Source organism: Mycena indigotica (assembly GCF_014461135.1).
Source record: "Mycena indigotica strain 171206Taipei chromosome Unknown Mind.scaff0004, whole genome shotgun sequence".
Classification (NCBI taxonomy): Eukaryota; Fungi; Basidiomycota; class Agaricomycetes; order Agaricales; family Mycenaceae; genus Mycena; species Mycena indigotica.
This window is the reverse complement of record NW_023503003.1, coordinates 4,799,715-4,819,758: the sequence shown is the minus strand read 5'-3', so window position 1 is coordinate 4,819,758 and position 20,044 is coordinate 4,799,715. Positions and strand designations below refer to the sequence as shown.

Here is a 20,044-nt window from a genome sequence, read left to right as displayed (position 1 = left end):
CTATGGGTCAGCGTTTGGCGTAGCGGAGATATCTCGATGCAATGACTGTCGCAGCCATGTTGAAAGCTGTGCAACGTCAGAGCAGGAGCGAGAAGACAACCTGGGACAAACCAATATAAGCAAGGAAGATCCCAAAGTCGCGCCAGCGCCAGAGAAGCTGATGCCCAGCGGGGTGTAGAACTCGTCCCCGACCGCGTACGAGCAGTACTTGCAGTTGGACGTCGCGTCCAGGTTGTCGATGTACCCGCCCGTGATGTTGACAAAGGCCTGGCCCCACTGGCCGCAGGTCATGTTGGTCGGGGGTTGAACGTCGCAAACTCGTCGCTCTTGCACCGCACTTTCAGGCCGCTGAAGGCAGAGTCAGTGACGCTCGAAATATATAAGCGACATACAAAAGCTCCGTGGACACCATCGCGGCGATGGTCCGCGTGTACGGCACAAGCTGGTACAGCCATGTCCACCAGAACCCGTTGTTCACATGCGGGAGCGTAACACCACCTAGAGATAGGGGGTCAGATAAGATAATCACCGATAACGCGGCATACAGAATGTTCCGAGGACCAGAGTCAGGAAAGGATTGTACAGCGCCGCGACTTGGACGCTAGGGCTGATGGCGCCGATTAGCTGGCCCAGGGTAACACCGAAAATCATCATCGTCAGCGTCATCAGCAGCTGGAAGCCGGTGCCGTTGAGCCCGGCAGCGCCTTGCCCAAAGTGCATTGGGTAGACCATGAGGACCCAGTATACGATAGCGCAAACTGTACAGTGTTAGAAGGGAAGTGATCTTAAAGAAAGATGTTACCAATGGAGCCAGGGATCTCACTCAATGTTTGAGCAATAGCACTGAGCAAAGTTAGACGGGTATATCACGGCCAAGAAACAACGCACAACACGTAAGGGGAGTAGATGCGACTTGACGCCTCTCGGATGAAAGTCCGGCGATTGGAGATGAACATAGGTTCAATTTGAGCCATGATGATAGCCTGACCCAACGGTGAGCATATGTTACAAAGCAACACCAGCGGTCCTTACGGGAAGAATAGTGACCCAGAACAGCGAGAACACGCGGAACTGGAGATCCCGGAGACTGATGCCCAGTTGCAAGAACGACAGCGACACGAAGAACGAAATGAAGCTGCAGACAAACAACCGCGAGAAGAGGTAGTCTGGCGATCGCCAGAGCGCAAGGTAATTGCGAGCAGTGACGGTACGCAGTTGGTACATGAAGGGGGTCGCATCTTTCCTCAAATTAGCAAAGGTTTATGGGAATAAAGAACGATCGCACAGGTGCTCAGCTTGGTCTTCTCTGCCACAGGCCTGGTCAACGCCTCATTGTTGATCTGTGCGATTTTGGATCGCAGGCTTTCGCATTCCGGTGAGTCGAGCCAGATGTCTTTCCAGTCGCGGTCGCCAACTCGCGGAGTTGTACCAGCACCAATGGCCTCAAGCATGTATTCGGCCGGGTTGACGTTCGCCGGGCAGAATGCGCCGTTGGCAGCAAAGTAGTTGCGGATGACGTGCGAGTCTTTGCCGATGTCGCCAAAATACACGGTCTCTCCGCCCCGCTCGAGCTGCACAAATCATTGAATTATCGACGTAAAACATCGAAGACTCACCAGAAGTAGTCGGTCGAATGATTCGAAGAGCCTGAAAAAAAAAAAGATGAGGGAAGGGTTGATGCTTGCGGGTAATTCTCACAGAGCACTGGGTTGATGGATGGTGCAAAGAATTGCCTGGCCTTGATCTGCCAGCTTGCGAAGCAGACGCACTACATTCCATGCACTTTGACCTGCCATAATTCGGTTGTAAGCAGTAGTCAATAAGCCAAGAGAAGAAAGAGCACATACCGCGATATATACGATCGAACGTCCAAGATGTGCGCACACCCGCTCCCTTTCATTCAACGCCGCGTTCAAGCCCGAGGCGTTACTTATCCCTCCGGCGGCATAATCTGCGCGCGTCAGTCGTGGGTGGAAGTTTTGAAATTTAGTCAACAAAGTGTTCTGCAATGAAGATGAGCCATGCAAATGGTGACAGCGGGAAAAAAAAAACTGACCTTGTCCCCAGTGATAGGAGGGTTCAAATGAGTACCAGCTGGACGGTCGGTTAGTTTACGGTGCTGTTCGCAAGGAAAAAAACGGACCTTGACCTTCAAGTCACGTTTGGCAGTGCTGTGACGCCCGGCGCCGCGGCCGGGACGCGGGACCGACACTCTTTCCGCGACGACCACCATGACGGCGACAACTTCAACTTCGATGGCGGAGTTCGCAAGGGGAGGCCACGGGCTCTGTTCCGGATCACATGGGCCTCCGCACTGACACTCTTTCGGCGACCCGCTGGGCGGCACCTGAAGAGAGAGCGTCTATGGGCTCTGGCCTTAACCGGCACGCCTCCCGAGAGAATCTCGCGCATGGAAACCCGCGCGATTGGCCCGCTCACACTCTCTGTCGGCAACGCGGCAACTCTCTTCTCCCGCAACCACCGCCTAATCCCAGGCCAGCGAAAACTCACGGCACAGCCGGCCCTTCAACACGCGCAACTCACGACTACATACTGGCTACTAGGACGATCCCGAATCTGCGGCGCAAGTAGTTCGGCAACGAACAAGGCCTTTTGTGGATGGAAACAAGCCTTTAAAAGTATGTTATGTGGTCATTTTTCGAGTTTTACAAGGAAACTCACCATTGATCAGCGGGGACGGCCAAACCCAGCCTTGCAAACGACCCCGCTAAAAGAGCAGCCACGGGTCACGGCTGGCCGGCCGGCTTTGCCTTCCTCCCCGCGCGCAACTCGCGACCGACTTACTCAGCTCGGATGGCACCTCCGCCGCAAGCCCCGGCCCGCGATATCCCGAAGCAACACATCGCAGACAAGATGGGACTGGTTTGGCGGCAAAGATGAGGCTAACGCGTGCTTTCCCACAAGTAAGCTGACCAATGGCGGCGCGAAGTTTGGCAGCCTGCCGGGGCTGCTTTGAGCATGGAGACGGGGCAACGAATTATTTAACTGCGAAAGTGAGCAAAATATATTGTGTATAGTATTGAAACTTACCATCAATCAACTTCAAGCGACGCGGTCGTGTCGTCCCTCGCTGCTCGGAAGGCGCGCTATCCGCATACGACGCTGCGAGCTGTAAACAAGCCCACATCTATCTCGCCGCAGAACCAAACTCACCGGGAAATCAGCAAGGCCAACTTGGCTCCAAGGCTGAATAGTTGGTCTCGTGTTTGGTCTAGCGAGAAGTTGAAAGACAAGGTCAAAGTCGTCTCGCATATGACTTACTTTTTCGCACAGACATGTCTGCGAGGTGTTCCTCGCCCGATTTGATGTTGGGCATCGCAAACGAAACTTGGCAACATTGAGTGCGAGTCTGCGCGAGTTAAGCCCAAATCGGGGTACGAGTTGAAACGACAAAGTGAGTTCATCTCAATTTGTTTTCTTAAGGCCGACCTTGACCCCACGTAGACGAGTTCTTGATTCGATGTCAAGCTGAGCACGATTTCAACTAAAGAATCTCGAGCTTACATGTCTCGAGTCTCTACGGCGCGAGGTTCGGTAGCCGCTGCCGGGACTTTGGAAATGACATACAGAAGGTCAGTCGTCGCTTTCAGTGCTTTGGGCGGCAAACTCACCCAGATATCCATCACATGGCGGCCGCCTGACCGTTTACACGCTTCAAACCAAGTCAACGACGCCGAGGAGTAGTGTCGCCAACGACTCCCGACATGAAACCCGTGCCAAAGCCCAAACTAAATCCATCAACGCTGTTGTTTCAGCTTGCCGCCGTCGCTGCATGCGGAAATTGACCTGCTGCAAATCAAGGTAAGCTGGCTTGTAGCTGCTGTATGTCAAACTCACCTGCAAACTGAGCAGTTGGCACATCAGCATCAAGTGCGCGACGCCGCCTGGACTACTGTCGCTGACACTCAAGACGATATCCGCAAACACTGCAAAAACTAGAAGGTTAGTGGTCAAATTGTCGACAGTAACAGAGCGGGCTCACATTATACAATTCAACTCAAACCAGCGCCAACAACGAAGTCGGCCTGCAACGGTGTCTGGACTCGCGCTAACGCAAACTCAGTTTCAGGACTCACCTGTTTTTTAGAGGTCGTTCATCACAGTCAGCGGCGAAGGAGGACTGGATAGCAAGCTAAATCATCGAGGTAAGTTTGTCTATGAGCACACTACTCACCTGAATCGATAGTGTTTGGCAGCAAAGTTCGCTTGTGGCCTGGTGCTAATCAGCCAGCTGTCGCTAAGAACAAGGTAAGCCGGATGAGTCCAAGTCAATGAGTTTGGGGCTGACATGCCTTCAGCTTTGTTTGCGGGCTACGAGCATGATCAAACGAGGAGGCGGGGAGGCATGTGGGAATGGAGGTGAACGAGTTGACGAGGAAAGTGGGAGATTGGAGAATGGACATTAAGTACTGTTTGGATGTACAAGAAGTGAATATATTGACGACGATGTGGAGGGAAACTTGAAGGTGAAGGGGGGAAAGAAGCAGACTTTGCGCGCAAATTGATGTTGGCCAGCTTTTATACTCGGCGCACATGGCAGTTGAGCTCGGCTGAAACGCTTCCCAGGGTGATATCCATCCGCTGGGGGATGCTACGGCGGGAGCGGCGGCTGCTCAGGGTGAAATACGCGATTTCGCGTATTTCGCAGTTCGAAGCAAACGGTGCACGCGGAGATGCGCTTCCCGTCCGATCCTCGCGGGTAAATGCCAGGGGGTAATGGTGACATAAGGTTCACACACGCCCGGCACAATCGGGAACGGCGATGGGTTGGGACAGTCCTATCAGGGTGAAAAGGGATGGAGGAAAAGCAGAGGGTTTGAGATGCTGGATAGCGGGGATGAAGTGGTAGATAGCATTTAGATACATTCAACATTGTTTCCCACGCTTCGGGTTCACCGATCAAGGGGAGAACACCATAAAACAAGCAATTGTTGTGCCTATTACCTTTTGGGGATGCTACTATCTGCATGGCGTCGCGCAAGGCAGTTAAAAATTATGGAGGGCCAGGTTAGAGGCAGATTACCTGTGACAAGATGTCTGTGACAAGATGTAATGCTCGGGAAAAAACCAGGCGGGGGCGGCAAAAAATGACACACTCGAACAAAAGGTAGCCAACGGCATAGGGCCAAAAGCCAGCCGAACAAAGATTCCACGACGGTCAAGGTAGGCGGCATCATTTGTCCTATCACCCCTGTGCCGTATTTGGTTGCCGATATTCGAATCATGTCAACACAGGAACCTCGCTTACAACCTGACTCGGGGAACCGCTTGGGCTGACTCGGGAACCTTTTGCGCTCTCCGCCGACATGGCGCCATTATTTTCTCGTTATTTCTGCTGGGCCATCGGCGTTGTCACGCCGTGTCACCCTTTTATTCCCACCGTCATGGGCAACCCAGCAACGCGTCAACAACCGTGTTGCGACACGTGTGCTTTTCTTTCTGACATCAGTCACGCCTCATCTGAAGTTTGCTCAAAACTATCACCTCCATCCTCTTTTTTCCACTTTCTGCCCAGTCGTCGCCCCCCGCTCGCGAACTACACGACCGCGTAGCCAGCGCTTGCAGGGGCAACACTTCCCTCGTCGTCTCAGTGCCCAACAGACACATGAGCCACGACTTCTCTGAGGCGCCCACCATGCCCTCTCCACCTAATCCTAATGGCTTCGTAGGTCTTCCTTTGACCAATTGTATCTGCTCACTCACAACTTTCAGACTTGTGTGTGTGCTTTGAGTGGGTGTATGTGCCCAGACAGCACGCTCAAGCTCTGCGCTTTCCGGAAAGCCAAGTTTTTTCGCTGGAGCCCGCCTGTGGCGCTATACTCGGCTTGTACAGAGCTCGTCATCTGTCGTCAGTCCTTTTGTGTCTACACCTTGTGTTTTGCCTCGGTATGTCCTGCCTCATTGGTCTTTGATATTGCACTAAAGTCTTCCCCTGCAGACCTTCCGCTTCCGGTAGTGCTGCGCGCATCATGTCGCTGGGTGGCGGCGCCACCAGCAACCGCTTCACGTTTACTCACGCTTTTTGCGCAAGTTCTCGCTCTCCCGCTGACTTGTGTTTTGCGGGATGTTTGGTGTTGGCGCTAAACTAGGTTTGTGTCCCCTTCGTTGATACATTGATTGTCTGACTCTTGTTTACAGATATAGCCAGTCAGCTCGGTACCATCTTGCCGATGGCGCTGCCTAAGTGTGGTCGCCTGGGTGTCATCCCTTTTGCGCGAGTGGTTACTCTGGCCGGCATCCCTCCCCTGAACTCACGCTCAACAAATGCAAGCCAGCGGACCAAGTGCCAACCTCTGTGGCGCGGTTAGGCCGTGTGAATCAACCACTTCGGGGCCCTAAACCCTACTCAACATGTTTTGTCCTCTTCTATGCGCTGGGATGCTTATTCGTCGCTCAGATTGAATGATTACCAGTCAAATTCCGTCAGCAACAGGTCCCCTCGCATGGCCCACACCACCTGTTCTTGCCGGAGCCTGCGGCGCCGTTGGGCCGGCCACCACCATGACCAAAACCAAATACCGAAGTTGCGCTGTCTATGTAAGCATATTTACACTCACTTTTAGTCAGACTCACTTTTGAGCCAGGTTTCCTAATGTCGGGCTCTGCTCTCTAGTTGGCATTGTCGTTCCCAGCCGCTGGATTGGGTATCAGCTCCTAGACACCGACATCCTGACTTCAGTCCCCGCCATCGCACGTCAACACCCGCATCCTGATGGTGAGTACTACCGCTCTTGTCTTTGTATGCAGTTGCTGACCTTGATACTAGTATTCTGAGGCTCATTCTGCTGCAAATTGCGCCCATCAAGCCTATCAATGATGCGATCAATCAATTATCCGATGTTTTTGAGGCGCTATCTGGACGCCAAAAAATGGGATTCAAGGCTCCATTTTTTCCAGGGTTTTGCCGCCGGAGGCGACCAAACGGGAGGACTTGCAACGTAAGCGTTGGCAGCAGTGCGCTGCCATTTCCGTAAGTTTTGAATTTGTCTTTTGTGGTTTGGCTTGAACTATTGTAGTGTTACTGTCGATCTCCTCCCCCTTTGCCGTCCTGGACCAAGGTGTTGCGTACCAACCCATACCCCTGCGCAGCCGCCATGATCATGACGCGAACATCACTTCTCACAACACTCATTTTTCGCTGGAGCTCGCCTGCGGCGCCACGTGGTCAATCTCTGTCCCCAACACAGAGCCCACGCGCAGCTGGCCTACCGCGCGTGGCCCACAGCCAGCAGCGTTGACAATGTGAAAACTTGCACACGTAATGGTGATTTTTTGCTAGAGCTCACCTGCAGCACTGTTGGGGGAAAATGCTGTCAGCCCACATTCGCACCTACTCCCTTCCCCTTTGAAAATTCCCCTCTTCCGACAGGCATCTTTTGCTGGAGTTCGCCTGCGGCGCCACGGGGCCAGTGTTTGTCCCCAGCACAGACATGTGCATGACTTTCCGAAGCCCATGTACAATCTCGATTACTGCCCGCAACACCGATTTTTCGCGGGAGCTCGCCTGCGGCGCCATCACCATCACTTTTGCTGGTCTCTGAGCCAGTGCTATTACCTTCCAACAACTCGCGCGTCGCCATCCCCATGTGCCCTACATCCGGAGGCCATCTCCGCCCTCCATAACACCCATTTTTTGCTGGTGCTCGCCTGCGGCGCTGTTGGCGGGACAAATCTTCGTCAACCCACGTTTGCGTAGAGCCTGCTTCCCCTTGGAAAATCCCGCCCTGTAACAGGCATTTTTTCGCCAGAGTTTGCCTGCGGCGCCTCTCCAACACAGACATCGGCATGACTTTTCGAAACCCCGACTTGCTTTGATTGGCTTCAAATCCTGCTGCTGCAACACTAATTTCTCGCGGGAGCTTGCCTGCGGCGCCATCGCCATCATGTGCGCTATTACAACTTGCGCGTCGCCATCCCCATGTGCCCTACATCCGGAGGCCATCTCCGCCCTCCATAACACCCATTTTTTGCTGGAGCTCGCCTGCGGCGCTGTTGGCGGGGCAAATCTTCGTCAACCCATGTTTGCGTAGAGCGTGTTGCTTTTTTCTTCCCTTTTAAAATCCCACCCTTCAACACGCATTTTTTGCGGGAGCTCGCCTGCGGCGCTGTGGGAGCCGTTCTCCATCACAACCACTTGCGCTGGTTTCTAAGCCAGCCCTACCGAGGCCGTCTCCGCGCTCCATAACAGCCATTTTTTTGGTGGAGTTCGCACAAAAGGAGCCTGCGAACACCATCAGAAACTACAGCTGGCGAGCCTTCAGCCGGCAGGACGCGCCCGAACTGGGTGAACTCACTCAGTTTCTCCTCCTGCACAAGTGAAATGACACGTCTGCGACCGTGTTTACCAACTCCTTGTCGGCTCAAACTTGCTCGCACACAATCAACAACCTCCACTGTTAAACCCAAGACTCGTCTTCGAGCCCTTGCGGCTGCAGCTTGCTTGCGACTAGCCTTGCGAGGGCAAATCTCCAAGCCCATAACTTGTGATCGGTGAACTTGCCTTGCGCGCAATCGCGTCAAGGCACTCGACTTGTCTGTGGGAGTAACAAGCCCTGCAACGTCACCGGATGCATCCTTCGTTTTCCGGACAGCACATGTCCCTAAGACTTTGCTCTCGCACGCGCGGCTAAATGGGGGAGAGACGCGAGTTGAATTACCGTAATGCACACTTGGCAGGGTAGACTTAGTGCCTGTAGAGTTGTGTACGCGTCGGGTAGCTTGTAAAATTTTTTGTCTATGTGTGCATAAAATAAGAGCGCTCGCTGCGAGCCTTAGAGCTGCGAGCCTTTGCGATGGGTGAGTAAAGCGTTGAGGTGGCTGCGGGAGGGTATGGCGATGCGTGGACTGCGGAGTGTATTGGCGGTATCAACGCGCCGTCGTCGTAGAAAATACAATCTGAAATGCTTATTGCGTGTAATAGTATTGTATAGTTGTATGATGATGATAGGTCTATAGTCTATGGGTCAGCGTTTGGCGTAGCGGAGATATCTCGATGCAATGACTGTCGCAGCCATGTTGAAAGCTGTGCAACGTCAGAGCAGGAGCGAGAAGACAACCTGGGACAAACCAATATAAGCAAGGAAGATCCCAAAGTCGCGCCAGCGCTCAGAGAAGCTGATGCCCAGCGGGGTGTAGAACTCGTCCCCGACCGCGTACGAGCAGTACTTGCAGTTGGACGTCGCGTCCAGGTTGTCGATGTACCCGCCCGTTATGTTGACAAAGGCCTGGCCCCACTGGCCGCAGGTCATGTTGGTCGGGGGGTTGAACGTCGCAAACTCGTCGCTCTTGCACCGCACTTTCAGGCCGCTGGAGGCAGAGTCAGTTGGCGGCGGTGAGGTTGGAGGCGACATACAAAAGCTCCGTGGACACCATCGCCGCGATGGTCCGCGTGTACGGCACAAGCTGGTACAGCCATGTCCACCAGAACCCGTTGTTCACATGCGGGAGCGTAACACCACCTAGAGATAGGGTCAGATAAGATAATCACCGATAACGCGGCATACAGAATGTTCCGAGGACCAGAGTCAAGAAAGGATTGTACAGCGCCGCGACTTGGACGCTAGGGCTGATGGCGCCGATTAGCTGGCCCAGGGTAACACCGAAAATCATCATCGTCAGAGTCATCAGCAGCTGGAAGCCGGTGCCGTTGAGCCCGGCAGCGCCTTGCCCAAAGTGCATTGGGTAGACCATGAGGACCCAGTATACGATAGCGCAAACTGTACAGTGTTAGAAGGGAAGTGATCTTAAAGAAAGATGTTACCAATGGAGCCAGGGATCTCACTCAATGTTTGAGCGATAGCACTGAGCAAAGTTAGGCCCGCATAACACGACCAAGAAACAACACACAAGACGTAGGGGGAGTAGATGCGACTTGACGCCTCTCGGATGAAAGTCCGGCGATTGGAGATGAACATAGGTTCAATTTGAGCCATGATGATAGCCTGACCCAACGGTGAGCATATGTTACAAAGCAACACCAGCGGTCCTTACGGGAAGAATAGTGACCCAAAACAGCGAGAACACGCGGAACTGGAGATCCCGGAGACTGATGCCCAGTTGCAAAAACGACAGCGACACAAAGAACGAAATGAAGCTGCAGACAAACAACCGCGAGAAGAGGTAGTCTGGCGATCGCCAGAGTGCAAGGTAATTGCGAGCAGTGACGGTACGCAGTTGGTACATGAAGGGGGTCGCATCTTTCCTCAAATTAGCAAAGGTTTATGGGAATAAAGAACGATCGCACAGGTGCTCAGCTTGGTCTTCTCTGCCACAGGCCTGGTCAACGCCTCATTGTTGATCTGTGCGATTTTGGATCGCAGGCTTTCACATTCCGGTGAGTCGAGCCAGATGTCTTTCCAGTCGCGGTCGCCAACTCGCGGAGTTGTACCAGCACCAATGGCCTCAAGCATGTATTCGGCCGGGTTGACGTTGGCTGGGCAGAATGCGCCGTTGGCAGCAAAGTAGTTGCGGATGACGTGCGAGTCTTTGCCGATGTCGCCGAAATACACGGTCTCTCCGCCTCGCTCGAGCTGCACAAATCATTGAATTATCGACGTAAAACATCGAAGACTCACCAGAAGTAGTCGGTCGAATGATTCGAAGAGCCTGAAAAAAAAGATGAGGGAAGGGTTGATGCTTGCGGGTAATTCTCACAGAGCACTGGGTTGATGGATGGTGCAAAGAATTGCCTGGCCTTGATCTGCCAGCTTGCGAAGCAGACGCACTACATTCCATGCACTTTGACCTGCCATAATTCGGTTGTAAGCAGTAGTCAATAAGCCAAGAGAAGAAAGAGCACATACCGCGATATATACGATCGAACGTCCAAGATGTGCGCACACCCGCTCCCTTTCATTCAACGCCGCGTTCAAGCCCGAGGCGTTACTTATCCCTCCGGCGGCAAAATCTGCGCGCGTCAGTCGTGGGTGGAAGTTTTGAAATTTAGTCAACAAAGTGTTCTGCAATGAAGATGAGCCATGCAAATGGTGACAGCGGGAAAAAAAAACTGACCTTGTCCCCAGTGATAGGAGGGTTCAAATGAGTACCAGCTGGACGGTCGGTTAGTTTACGGTGCTGTTCGCAAGGAAAAAAACGGACCTTGACCTTCCAGTCACGTTTGGCAGTGCTGTGACGCCCGGCGCCGCGGCCGGGACGCGGGACCGACACTCTTTCCGCGACGACCACCATGACGGCGACAACTTCAACTTCGATGGCGGAGTTCGCAAGGGGAGGCCACGGGCTCTGTTCCGGATCACATGGGCCTCCGCACTGGCACTCTTTCGGCGACCCGCTGGGCGGCACCTGAAGAGAGAGCGTCTATGGGCTCTGGCCTTAACCGGCACGCCTCCCGAGAGAATCTCGCGCATGGAAACCCGCGCGATTGGCCCGCTCACACTCTCTGTCGGCAACGCGGCAACTCTCTTCTCCCGCAACCACCGCCTAATCCCAGGCCAGCGAAAACTCACGGCACGGCCGGCCCTTCAACACGCGCAACTCACGACTACATACTGGCTACTAGGACGATCCCGAATCTGCGGCGCAAGTAGTTCGGCAACGAAAAAGGCCTTTTGTGGATGGAAACAAGCCTTTAAAAGTATGTTATGTGGTCATTTTTCGAGTTTTACAAGGAAACTCACCATTGATCAGCGGGGGCGGCCAAACCCAGCCTTGCAAACGACCCCGCTAAAAGAGCAGCCACGCTCTTGCACCGCACTTTCAGGCCGCTGAAGGCAGAGTCAGTGACGCTCGAAATATATAAGCGACATACAAAAGCTCCGTGGACACCATCGCGGCGATGGTCCGCGTGTACGGCACAAGCTGGTACAGCCATGTCCACCAGAACCCGTTGTTCACATGCGGGAGCGTAACACCACCTAGAGATAGGGGGTCAGATAAGATAATCACCGATAACGCGGCATACAGAATGTTCCGAGGACCAGAGTCAGGAAAGGATTGTACAGCGCCGCGACTTGGACGCTAGGGCTGATGGCGCCGATTAGCTGGCCCAGGGTAACACCGAAAATCATCATCGTCAGCGTCATCAGCAGCTGGAAGCCGGTGCCGTTGAGCCCGGCAGCGCCTTGCCCAAAGTGCATTGGGTAGACCATGAGGACCCAGTATACGATAGCGCAAACTGTACAGTGTTAGAAGGGAAGTGATCTTAAAGAAAGATGTTACCAATGGAGCCAGGGATCTCACTCAATGTTTGAGCAATAGCACTGAGCAAAGTTAGACGGGTATATCACGGCCAAGAAACAACGCACAACACGTAAGGGGAGTAGATGCGACTTGACGCCTCTCGGATGAAAGTCCGGCGATTGGAGATGAACATAGGTTCAATTTGAGCCATGATGATAGCCTGACCCAACGGTGAGCATATGTTACAAAGCAACACCAGCGGTCCTTACGGGAAGAATAGTGACCCAGAACAGCGAGAACACGCGGAACTGGAGATCCCGGAGACTGATGCCCAGTTGCAAGAACGACAGCGACACGAAGAACGAAATGAAGCTGCAGACAAACAACCGCGAGAAGAGGTAGTCTGGCGATCGCCAGAGCGCAAGGTAATTGCGAGCAGTGACGGTACGCAGTTGGTACATGAAGGGGGTCGCATCTTTCCTCAAATTAGCAAAGGTTTATGGGAATAAAGAACGATCGCACAGGTGCTCAGCTTGGTCTTCTCTGCCACAGGCCTGGTCAACGCCTCATTGTTGATCTGTGCGATTTTGGATCGCAGGCTTTCGCATTCCGGTGAGTCGAGCCAGATGTCTTTCCAGTCGCGGTCGCCAACTCGCGGAGTTGTACCAGCACCAATGGCCTCAAGCATGTATTCGGCCGGGTTGACGTTCGCCGGGCAGAATGCGCCGTTGGCAGCAAAGTAGTTGCGGATGACGTGCGAGTCTTTGCCGATGTCGCCAAAATACACGGTCTCTCCGCCCCGCTCGAGCTGCACAAATCATTGAATTATCGACGTAAAACATCGAAGACTCACCAGAAGTAGTCGGTCGAATGATTCGAAGAGCCTGAAAAAAAAAAAGATGAGGGAAGGGTTGATGCTTGCGGGTAATTCTCACAGAGCACTGGGTTGATGGATGGTGCAAAGAATTGCCTGGCCTTGATCTGCCAGCTTGCGAAGCAGACGCACTACATTCCATGCACTTTGACCTGCCATAATTCGGTTGTAAGCAGTAGTCAATAAGCCAAGAGAAGAAAGAGCACATACCGCGATATATACGATCGAACGTCCAAGATGTGCGCACACCCGCTCCCTTTCATTCAACGCCGCGTTCAAGCCCGAGGCGTTACTTATCCCTCCGGCGGCATAATCTGCGCGCGTCAGTCGTGGGTGGAAGTTTTGAAATTTAGTCAACAAAGTGTTCTGCAATGAAGATGAGCCATGCAAATGGTGACAGCGGGAAAAAAAAAACTGACCTTGTCCCCAGTGATAGGAGGGTTCAAATGAGTACCAGCTGGACGGTCGGTTAGTTTACGGTGCTGTTCGCAAGGAAAAAAACGGACCTTGACCTTCAAGTCACGTTTGGCAGTGCTGTGACGCCCGGCGCCGCGGCCGGGACGCGGGACCGACACTCTTTCCGCGACGACCACCATGACGGCGACAACTTCAACTTCGATGGCGGAGTTCGCAAGGGGAGGCCACGGGCTCTGTTCCGGATCACATGGGCCTCCGCACTGACACTCTTTCGGCGACCCGCTGGGCGGCACCTGAAGAGAGCGCGTCTATGGGCTCTGGCCTTAACCGGCACGCCTCCCGAGAGAATCTCGCGCATGGAAACCCGCGCGATTGGCCCGCTCACACTCTCTGTCGGCAACGCGGCAACTCTCTTCTCCCGCAACCACCGCCTAATCCCAGGCCAGCGAAAACTCACGGCACAGCCGGCCCTTCAACACGCGCAACTCACGACTACATACTGGCTACTAGGACGATCCCGAATCTGCGGCGCAAGTAGTTCGGCAACGAACAAGGCCTTTTGTGGATGGAAACAAGCCTTTAAAAGTATGTTATGTGGTCATTTTTCGAGTTTTACAAGGAAACTCACCATTGATCAGCGGGGACGGCCAAACCCAGCCTTGCAAACGACCCCGCTAAAAGAGCAGCCACGGGTCACGGCTGGCCGGCCGGCTTTGCCTTCCTCCCCGCGCGCAACTCGCGACCGACTTACTCAGCTCGGATGGCACCTCCGCCGCAAGCCCCGGCCCGCGATATCCCGAAGCAACACATCGCAGACAAGATGGGACTGGTTTGGCGGCAAAGATGAGGCTAACGCGTGCTTTCCCACAAGTAAGCTGACCAATGGCGGCGCGAAGTTTGGCAGCCTGCCGGGGCTGCTTTGAGCATGGAGACGGGGCAACGAATTATTTAACTGCGAAAGTGAGCAAAATATATTGTGTATAGTATTGAAACTTACCATCAATCAACTTCAAGCGACGCGGTCGTGTCGTCCCTCGCTGCTCGGAAGGCGCGCTATCCGCATACGACGCTGCGAGCTGTAAACAAGCCCACATCTATCTCGCCGCAGAACCAAACTCACCGGGAAATCAGCAAGGCCAACTTGGCTCCAAGGCTGAATAGTTGGTCTCGTGTTTGGTCTAGCGAGAAGTTGAAAGACAAGGTCAAAGTCGTCTCGCATATGACTTACTTTTTCGCACAGACATGTCTGCGAGGTGTTCCTCGCCCGATTTGATGTTGGGCATCGCAAACGAAACTTGGCAACATTGAGTGCGAGTCTGCGCGAGTTAAGCCCAAATCGGGGTACGAGTTGAAACGACAAAGTGAGTTCATCTCAATTTGTTTTCTTAAGGCCGACCTTGACCCCACGTAGACGAGTTCTTGATTCGATGTCAAGCTGAGCACGATTTCAACTAAAGAATCTCGAGCTTACATGTCTCGAGTCTCTACGGCGCGAGGTTCGGTAGCCGCTGCCGGGACTTTGGAAATGACATACAGAAGGTCAGTCGTCGCTTTCAGTGCTTTGGGCGGCAAACTCACCCAGATATCCATCACATGGCGGCCGCCTGACCGTTTACACGCTTCAAACCAAGTCAACGACGCCGAGGAGTAGTGTCGCCAACGACTCCCGACATGAAACCCGTGCCAAAGCCCAAACTAAATCCATCAACGCTGTTGTTTCAGCTTGCCGCCGTCGCTGCATGCGGAAATTGACCTGCTGCAAATCAAGGTAAGCTGGCTTGTAGCTGCTGTATGTCAAACTCACCTGCAAACTGAGCAGTTGGCACATCAGCATCAAGTGCGCGACGCCGCCTGGACTACTGTCGCTGACACTCAAGACGATATCCGCAAACACTGCAAAAACTAGAAGGTTAGTGGTCAAATTGTCGACAGTAACAGAGCGGGCTCACATTATACAATTCAACTCAAACCAGCGCCAACAACGAAGTCGGCCTGCAACGGTGTCTGGACTCGCGCTAACGCAAACTCAGTTTCAGGACTCACCTGTTTTTTAGAGGTCGTTCATCACAGTCAGCGGCGAAGGAGGACTGGATAGCAAGCTAAATCATCGAGGTAAGTTTGTCTATGAGCACACTACTCACCTGAATCGATAGTGTTTGGCAGCAAAGTTCGCTTGTGGCCTGGTGCTAATCAGCCAGCTGTCGCTAAGAACAAGGTAAGCCGGATGAGTCCAAGTCAATGAGTTTGGGGCTGACATGCCTTCAGCTTTGTTTGCGGGCTACGAGCATGATCAAACGAGGAGGCGGGGAGGCATGTGGGAATGGAGGTGAACGAGTTGACGAGGAAAGTGGGAGATTGGAGAATGGACATTAAGTACTGTTTGGATGTACAAGAAGTGAATATATTGACGACGATGTGGAGGGAAACTTGAAGGTGAAGGGGGAAAGAAGCAGACTTTGCGCGCAAATTGATGTTGGCCAGCTTTTATACTCGGCGCACATGGCAGTTGAGCTCGGCTGAAACGCTTCCCAGGGTGATATCCATCCGCTGGGGGATGCTACGGCGGGAGCGGCGGCTGCTCAGGGTGAAATACGCGATTTCGCGTATTTCGCAGTTCGAAGCAAACGGTGCACGCGGAGATGCGCTTCCCGTCCGATCCTCGCGGGTAAATGCCAGGGGGTAATGGTGACATAAGGTTCACACACGCCCGGCACAATCGGGAACGGCGATGGGTTGGGACAGTCCTATCAGGGTGAAAAGGGATGGAGGAAAAGCAGAGGGTTTGAGATGCTGGATAGCGGGGATGAAGTGGTAGATAGCATTTAGATACATTCAACATTGTTTCCCACGCTTCGGGTTCACCGATCAAGGGGAGAACACCATAAAACAAGCAATTGTTGTGCCTATTACCTTTTGGGGATGCTACTATCTGCATGGCGTCGCGCAAGGCAGTTAAAAATTATGGAGGGCCAGGTTAGAGGCAGATTACCTGTGACAAGATGTCTGTGACAAGATGTAATGCTCGGGAAAAAACCAGGCGGGGGCGGCAAAAAATGACACACTCGAACAAAAGGTAGCCAACGGCATAGGGCCAAAAGCCAGCCGAACAAAGATTCCACGACGGTCAAGGTAGGCGGCATCATTTGTCCTATCACCCCTGTGCCGTATTTGGTTGCCGATATTCGAATCATGTCAACACAGGAACCTCGCTTACAACCTGACTCGGGGAACCGCTTGGGCTGACTCGGGAACCTTTTGCGCTCTCCGCCGACATGGCGCCATTATTTTCTCGTTATTTCTGCTGGGCCATCGGCGTTGTCACGCCGTGTCACCCTTTTATTCCCACCGTCATGGGCAACCCAGCAACGCGTCAACAACCGTGTTGCGACACGTGTGCTTTTCTTTCTGACATCAGTCACGCCTCATCTGAAGTTTGCTCAAAACTATCACCTCCATCCTCTTTTTTCCACTTTCTGCCCAGTCGTCGCCCCCCGCTCGCGAACTACACGACCGCGTAGCCAGCGCTTGCAGGGGCAACACTTCCCTCGTCGTCTCAGTGCCCAACAGACACATGAGCCACGACTTCTCTGAGGCGCCCACCATGCCCTCTCCACCTAATCCTAATGGCTTCGTAGGTCTTCCTTTGACCAATTGTATCTGCTCACTCACAACTTTCAGACTTGTGTGTGTGCTTTGAGTGGGTGTATGTGCCCAGACAGCACGCTCAAGCTCTGCGCTTTCCGGAAAGCCAAGTTTTTTCGCTGGAGCCCGCCTGTGGCGCTATACTCGGCTTGTACAGAGCTCGTCATCTGTCGTCAGTCCTTTTGTGTCTACACCTTGTGTTTTGCCTCGGTATGTCCTGCCTCATTGGTCTTTGATATTGCACTAAAGTCTTCCCCTGCAGACCTTCCGCTTCCGGTAGTGCTGCGCGCATCATGTCGCTGGGTGGCGGCGCCACCAGCAACCGCTTCACGTTTACTCACGCTTTTTGCGCAAGTTCTCGCTCTCCCGCTGACTTGTGTTTTGCGGGATGTTTGGTGTTGGCGCTAAACTAGGTTTGTGTCCCCTTCGTTGATACATTGATTGTCTGACTCTTGTTTACAGATATAGCCAGTCAGCTCGGTACCATCTTGCCGATGGCGCTGCCTAAGTGTGGTCGCCTGGGTGTCATCCCTTTTGCGCGAGTGGTTACTCTGGCCGGCATCCCTCCCCTGAACTCACGCTCAACAAATGCAAGCCAGCGGACCAAGTGCCAACCTCTGTGGCGCGGTTAGGCCGTGTGAATCAACCACTTCGGGGCCCTAAACCCTACTCAACATGTTTTGTCCTCTTCTATGCGCTGGGATGCTTATTCGTCGCTCAGATTGAATGATTACCAGTCAAATTCCGTCAGCAACAGGTCCCCTCGCATGGCCCACACCACCTGTTCTTGCCGGAGCCTGCGGCGCCGTTGGGCCGGCCACCACCATGACCAAAACCAAATACCGAAGTTGCGCTGTCTATGTAAGCATATTTACACTCACTTTTAGTCAGACTCACTTTTGAGCCAGGTTTCCTAATGTCGGGCTCTGCTCTCTAGTTGGCATTGTCGTTCCCAGCCGCTGGATTGGGTATCAGCTCCTAGACACCGACATCCTGACTTCAGTCCCCGCCATCGCACGTCAACACCCGCATCCTGATGGTGAGTACTACCGCTCTTGTCTTTGTATGCAGTTGCTGACCTTGATACTAGTATTCTGAGGCTCATTCTGCTGCAAATTGCGCCCATCAAGCCTATCAATGATGCGATCAATCAATTATCCGATGTTTTTGAGGCGCTATCTGGACGCCAAAAAATGGGATTCAAGGCTCCATTTTTTCCAGGGTTTTGCCGCCGGAGGCGACCAAACGGGAGGACTTGCAACGTAGCGTTGGCAGCAGTGCGCTGCCATTTCCGTAAGTTTTGAATTTGTCTTTTGTGGTTTGGCTTGAACTATTGTAGTGTTACTGTCGATCTCCTCCCCCCCTTGCCGTCCTGGACCAAGGTGTTGCGTACCAACCCATACCCCGCGCAGCCGCCATGATCATGACGCGAACATCACTTCTCACAACACTCATTTTTCGCTGGAGCTCGCCTGCGGCGCCACGTGGTCAATCTCTGTCCCCAACACAGAGCCCACGCGCAGCTGGCCTACCGCGCGTGGCCCACAGCCAGCAGCGTTGACAATGTGAAAACTTGCACACGTAATGGTGATTTTTTGCTAGAGCTCACCTGCAGCACTGTTGGGGGAAAATGCTGTCAGCCCACATTCGCACCTACTCCCTTCCCCTTTGAAAATTCCCCTCTTCCGACAGGCATCTTTTGCTGGAGTTCGCCTGCGGCGCCACGGGGCCAGTGTTTGTCCCCAGCACAGACATGTGCATGACTTTCCGAAGCCCATGTACAATCTCGATTACTGCCCGCAACACCGATTTTTCGCGGGAGCTCGCCTGCGGCGCCATCACCATCACTTTTGCTGGTCTCTGAGCCAGTGCTATTACCTTCCAACAACTCGCGTCGCCATCCCCATGTGCCCTACATCCGGAGGCCATCTCCGCCCTCCATAACACCCATTTTTTGCTGGTGCTCGCCTGCGGCGCTGTTGGCGGGACAAATCTTCGTCAACCCACGTTTGCGTAGAGCCTGCTTCCCCTTGGAAAATCCCGCCCTGTAACAGGCATTTTTTCGCCAGAGTTTGCCTGCGGCGCCTCTCCAACACAGACATCGGCATGACTTTTCGAAACCCCGACTTGCTTTGATTGGCTTCAAATCCTGCTGCTGCAACACTAATTTCTCGCGGGAGCTTGCCTGCGGCGCCATCCATCCATCATGTGCGCTATTACAACTTGCGCGTCGCCATCCCCATGTGCCCTACATCCGGAGGCCATCTCCGCCCTCCATAACACCCATTTTTTGCTGGAGCTCGCCTGCGGCGCTGTTGGCGGGGCAAATCTTCGTCAACCCATGTTTGCGTAGAGCGTGTTGCTTTTTTCTTCCCTTTTAAAATCCCACCCTTCAACACGCATTTTTTGCGGGAGCTCGCCTGCGGCGCTGTGGGAGTTGGTCTCTGAACCAGCGCTATTGCCCTCCAACGACTCTGCGCGCCAACCATCTCCGAAGGCCATCTCCGCGCTCCATTTTTTGGTGGAGCTCGCGCAAAAGGAGCATGTGAACACCGTCAGAAATTGGAGCCTCCAGCCAGCAGCAGCACGCGCCCGAACCGGGTGACCGCGTCTCCTGGCTCAACCCGCACGAGCGAAACAACCATCATTTGGCGTGTTTGCCAACTCCTTGTTGGCCCGCACCATCCTTTGCCTTGCCGAGGTTGTCGATTGTGCGCCATCGCTCAACACCGCCAGCATCAAACCCTAGACTCGTCTTGGAGCTCTCGCCCGCGTTCACGGCTGCAGTTTGCTTGTCTCCAAGGTCATGTCGCAACCATTTTTTGTTGCGGTGAACTTGCCTTGCGCGCAATCGCGTCAAGGCACTCGACTTGTCTGTGGGAGTAACAAGCCCTGCAACGTCACCGGATGCATCCTTCGTTTTCCGGACAGCACATGTCCCTAAGACTTTGC

At 53.6% G+C, this 20,044-nt stretch overlaps 2 protein-coding genes across 2 annotated transcripts; both read right to left on the bottom strand.

The window, feature by feature from the left end:
* Window positions 1-1,796, bottom strand: MIND_00531400 (Pleiotropic drug resistance ABC transporter protein; the record flags this gene model as incomplete). The annotated part of the gene is made up of 11 exons (XM_037362100.1): window positions 1-66; window positions 112-276; window positions 339-348; window positions 393-498; window positions 546-758; window positions 803-843; window positions 889-983; window positions 1,033-1,238; window positions 1,286-1,571; window positions 1,617-1,647; window positions 1,699-1,796. 11 exons carry the CDS (start codon window positions 1,794-1,796, stop codon window positions 1-3), a joined length of 1,317 nt encoding a protein of 438 aa, XP_037222392.1.
* Window positions 1,797-8,984: 7,188 nt separating this feature from the next.
* MIND_00531300 (Pleiotropic drug resistance ABC transporter protein) lies at window positions 8,985-13,192 on the bottom strand (the record flags this gene model as incomplete). Its single annotated transcript, XM_037362099.1, has 21 exons — window positions 8,985-9,043; window positions 9,089-9,327; window positions 9,374-9,479; window positions 9,525-9,737; window positions 9,782-9,822; window positions 9,868-9,962; window positions 10,012-10,217; window positions 10,265-10,550; window positions 10,596-10,626; window positions 10,675-10,979; window positions 11,032-11,069; window positions 11,530-11,606; window positions 11,658-11,744; window positions 11,789-11,894; window positions 11,942-12,154; window positions 12,199-12,239; window positions 12,285-12,379; window positions 12,429-12,634; window positions 12,682-12,967; window positions 13,013-13,043; window positions 13,095-13,192. The coding sequence occupies 21 exons, from the start codon at window positions 13,190-13,192 to the stop codon at window positions 8,985-8,987; spliced, it is 2,859 nt and encodes a 952-aa protein (XP_037222391.1).
* Window positions 13,193-20,044: the final 6,852 nt, after the last annotated feature.